General features: G+C 58.8%; 1 protein-coding gene across 1 annotated transcript; it reads left to right on the top strand.

The window, feature by feature from the left end:
* Positions 1 to 347: 347 nt before the first annotated feature.
* DECR2 (2,4-dienoyl CoA reductase 2, peroxisomal) lies at positions 348 to 3,919 on the top strand (the record flags this gene model as incomplete). The annotated part of the gene is made up of 6 exons (XM_009079372.1): positions 348 to 522; positions 1,681 to 1,816; positions 2,173 to 2,297; positions 2,770 to 2,863; positions 3,118 to 3,222; positions 3,702 to 3,919. Coding segments are annotated over 6 exons (853 nt in total), but the record flags the coding sequence as incomplete, so codon positions are not given.
* Positions 3,920 to 4,167: the final 248 nt, after the last annotated feature.

The following is a 4,167-nucleotide window of genomic DNA, read 5'->3' as shown; positions in this document are numbered from 1 at the left end:
CCTCTTCCCCCCTTCCCCTTTCCTCTTTCTCTTTTCCCCTCTCCTCTTTCTCGTTTCCCCTCTTCTCTTCCCCCTTTCCCATCTCTTCTTTCCCCTCTCCTCTTTCCCCTCTCCTTTTCCCCCTTTCTCTTCTTTTTCCCCTTTTTCGTCTCCTTTTTCCTCTTTCTCCTCTCCTTTTCCCCCTTTTCCTCTCCTTTTCCCCCTTTCCTCCTCATTTTCCTCCTTTCCTCCCTCCTCTTTCCCCTCTCCTCTTCCCCCTTCCCTTTCCTTTTCTCCTCTTCCCCCTTTTCTTCCTCCCCCCTCCGTGTTTCCCTGCCCTCCGCTGTGCTCTGGGCTGTGCGAGGCAGGGCCAGCGCTGCCCCAGGTCTCTGCGTCGCTGTGGTTCTCCCGTTGGTGCTGGGGCAGCAGTGGTCCCTGCAGGGTGTCCGGAGCTCCCGGCGCTGCCTCGCTCGGCTCTCCAGCCCTTCCCTGCAGGCACGGCTCACCGTCATCGCCAGCCGCAGCCTGGAGCGAGTGGTCGAGGTGAGTGTGAGGATCCTGCGGGAGCTGGGAGGCCCTCCCCGGGGGAGCTGTGCAGCAGGAGAAATGCCATCCCAGTGCAGCCCTGGCTCTGGCTCTGGGTAGGATGGGTGCAGGTTTGGGGGGCTGCACCCCCCACACCTCCCAGCACAGCTCAGGTAAGCTGGAACCTGCCAGCTCTGGGGGTCTATCCCACACATCCCCTTAGCTTCTCGTGGGTGAGACAGAGAGGAAGGAGCTGTGGGGGAGGTATGCAGGGACATGGCAGAGCACCAGGTCAGGCTTAGCTTCAGCTTCCAGCAGGATCAGACCCTCTTGTGCGGGCGCTGTGTGGGTTGAGGTTGGTGCACTGAGCCCCAGGCCTTCTGCTGTCCTGTGTTTTGAGGCAGAAGGGGAGGATGCAGGTCTGGTTCACTGTCATTCCACATTCCCTCGTGCTCATGTGCCTGGAAAAGCTGCAAAGCTCAGCAGGTTTGTAGCCCTCAGAGCCTGAGTCTCCTGAGGCCCAGGGGCTGTGTGCCCAGGAGCTCAGTGCTCCTGTCTGTTGGGGCTCAAAGCTGCTCCAGGAGGGCCCAAAGAGCCCAGCAGCAAGGTGGGGTGTCCCTGGGGTGCCCCTGGGTGCTGTGGGGTGGCTGCTGAGCTTGTGTGTGTTAATTTGTGCTTAATTTGCTGGGGAAAACCATGTTGTTAGTGAGCCTTGGGGGTGGCTTGTGGCAGACATGGGCACAGAGCCTGGCATCTGCCTGCTCAGCCTTTGTCCTTTTGCCCACTGACTTTTTTTTTTTGATCTAAAGGTTAGTTGGGTCTGGGTTTGTGCCAGAAATGCCTCATTGGGGTCCAACCTTTGTACTTGCCCTGCAGAGATGTTGCTCAGGATGTGCTATGCCCACAGCAGGTGGTGCAGGGAACTGGGCCTAGCAAGCTGTGGCCTCAGGGCCAGCCCAGCATCCAGTTTGGTTGGGATATGACATGCAGAAACTTTCCCTGCCAGACTGGAGCTGTGTTCTGGCAGGTTTGTCCCCTGCCCACACTGTTTGCTGTGTGCTGACATGGACGTGGCTCCTGCCTGACTTCTTGCTCACCTCGTGCAAGCTTTGGCTCCAAGCCCTGCTGAAGGAAAGGGTCCCAGAAAGAACCTCGAGTCTCTCTTTATTTGTGCAGGCCTCTAAAAAGCTGGTGGCAGCCACAGGGCAGCAGTGCCTCCCTCTGTCCATAGATGTCAGACAGCCCCAGACCATCGCGGCGGCAGTGGATGAGGCACTGAAGAAGTTCCAAAGGATTGACATCCTCATTAATGGTAAGGATGGAGTGGGCAGGGGGAGGATCTGGGACTCTCTGCTGGGAAGGGCATTTTCCTGCCCAGGCATCCCTGGGAGAACAGAGGGAATGGGCTCAGAGGAAGCAGAGAGCCAGTCAAGGTACATGGCCATCCCTTTTTTTTCCTGCTCCCACTGCCCCCTCCAGCCCTCGGGCTGTTCCTGCTGCAGGGCACCCAGAGCCATCAGTTCTTTATCCCCTTACCAGGGCTGTCTCCAGGTGCTCTCCAGTCTGCCCAGACATTATCTCTCCCCCTCCCTCTCACAGAAGTGCCCTGAACCTGCAGGGTCTCTCCTGGCCCTGTCCTGACTGTTCCCTTGGCTGCTGGTTGTCCAGGTGCTGCAGGAAACTTCCTGTGCCCAGCCAGTGCCCTGTCCTTCAACGCCTTCAAGACAGTGATAGACATCGACACCATTGGCACCTTCAACACCTCCAAAGTGCTCTTTGAGAAGTATTTCCGAGTGAGTGGCACAGAGGGCTCTGAGGGAGAGGCTCTGGGGGTGGTCTCACCCCACACTGTGCTCCTGAGAAACTCGGGTGTGTGGAGGGCAGAAGGGAGCACAGCACACACATCCTCGGGGCCTTTGCCACCCACCCTGCACACACCCAGTCTGTTCCCTTCCAGGGATCCCAGCCCTGAACTGGGGCTGTTGTGGCACCTTTCCATGCTCTGCCACCCATACAGCTGCTCCTTTCCCACCTCCTCTGCTCTCCCTCAGCCTTTCCTTGTCCCACCTCTCCGCAGGGCCCTGCTGGCTGCCCCAGCTCTGAGGTTGGGTGAGCAGTGCTCCCCCAGTGCTGGCTTAGCAACACAGAGGTGGCAGTGCCCATGGGTGCCTGTCCCCCCTAGCCCAGCTCTCCTGTCCCCCCACAGCCCTGTGTGACCCTTTTTGCTCTTCCCTGCCTCACTCCATGTCTCCTTTCCTTCCCCAGGACCACGGTGGGGTCATTGTCAACATCACAGCCACCCTGAGCTACCGAGGGCAGGCCCTGCAGGTGCATGCTGGTGCTGCCAAGGCTGCCATAGGTACCTCCACAGTCCTTGCTGGGGCTCTGAGCTGTGTGGTGCCAGGAAGGAAGCCAGTTCTTTCCAAATAATGGGGAGAGGCAAGCATGGGTGGGTTTGGTTGCTGCGTGTCTAGGTTTGGGATGAGGTTTGTACCCCCAAGGGCTCTTTGCTGTCAGTCAAGAGTCTTCTGTGGCCTTTTGTTCCCCCTCAAAGAAATGTTACTGGAGTGGTTCTGCTCCCCATGTCTCACTGCTGCTGTAATCCCTCCCCAGATGCTATGACCCGACACCTGGCTGTGGAGTGGGGACCCAACAACGTCCGAGTGAACAGCTTGGCCCCAGGGCCCATCACAGGCACCGAGGGCTTCCGGAGGCTGGGTGAGACTCCTGGGCTCCCACCTCTGCCTCTGTGGTGGTCATCCTGGGTGGGCACTGCAGGGGACAGATTCACACAATCGATCAGGTTGGACAAGACCTCTGAGATCATCGAGTCCAACCTATGACCTAACACCACCATGTCAACCAGACCACGACACTTAAGTGTCATGTCTAGTCTGTCCTTGAACACGTCCAGGGATGGTGACTGCACCACCTCCCTGGGCAGCACATTCCAGTGTCTAATCACCCTTTCTGGGAAGAAATTCTTCCTAATGTGCTCCCCTGGCACAGCTCGAGACTATGTCCTCTCCTCCTGTCACTAGTTGAGAGAAGAGCCTGTTCCCCCTGGCTCCAGCCTCCCGTCAGGGAGCTGTAGAGGGTGATGAGGGCTCCAGGGGCAGTGCTGCAGTGCCTGGCAGGTCGTGGGGGTGTCCACACGCTCCCACAGTCCTACCTGACTCTTTTTCTGCCGCTTGCAGGTGGGAGGTTTGCGGAGGCAGCGCAGCAGTTCGCCGTGATCCCCCTGCAGCGCGCGGGGAACAAGACGGAGATCGCCCACAGCACACTGTACCTGGCGAGTCCCCTCTCCTCCTACGTGACAGGCACCACCCTGGTCGTGGACGGTGGGAGCTGGCTAACCTCTCCCAACAACTTTGCTGCCTTGCTGGGTATTGCCTCATCCTCTGCTAAACTCTAGGTGACTGCATTTCCCCCTCGTGGGATTGGAGCAGGGCTCAGTAGGGAAATGCTGTTTCCCTGGGGCACAGGGCACATATCCTGTGGGAGTATGTGACGGGAGCTGTGGGGGCTCAGCCTGGAGAAAAGGAGGCTCAGGTGGAACCTTCTCCAACTCCCTGACAGGAGGGGCAGCCAGGTGGGGTCAGGCTCTGCTCCCAGGGAACAAGGGACAGGACAAGGGGAAACAGCCTCAAGCTGTGCCAGGGG

This window comes from Acanthisitta chloris, unplaced genomic scaffold, assembly GCF_000695815.1.
Source record: "Acanthisitta chloris isolate BGI_N310 unplaced genomic scaffold, ASM69581v1 scaffold19727, whole genome shotgun sequence".
Lineage (NCBI taxonomy): Eukaryota > Metazoa > Chordata > Aves > Passeriformes > Acanthisittidae > Acanthisitta > Acanthisitta chloris.
The sequence above is the reverse complement of the archived record's forward strand: the minus strand, read 5'-3'. Positions and strand labels throughout refer to the sequence as shown.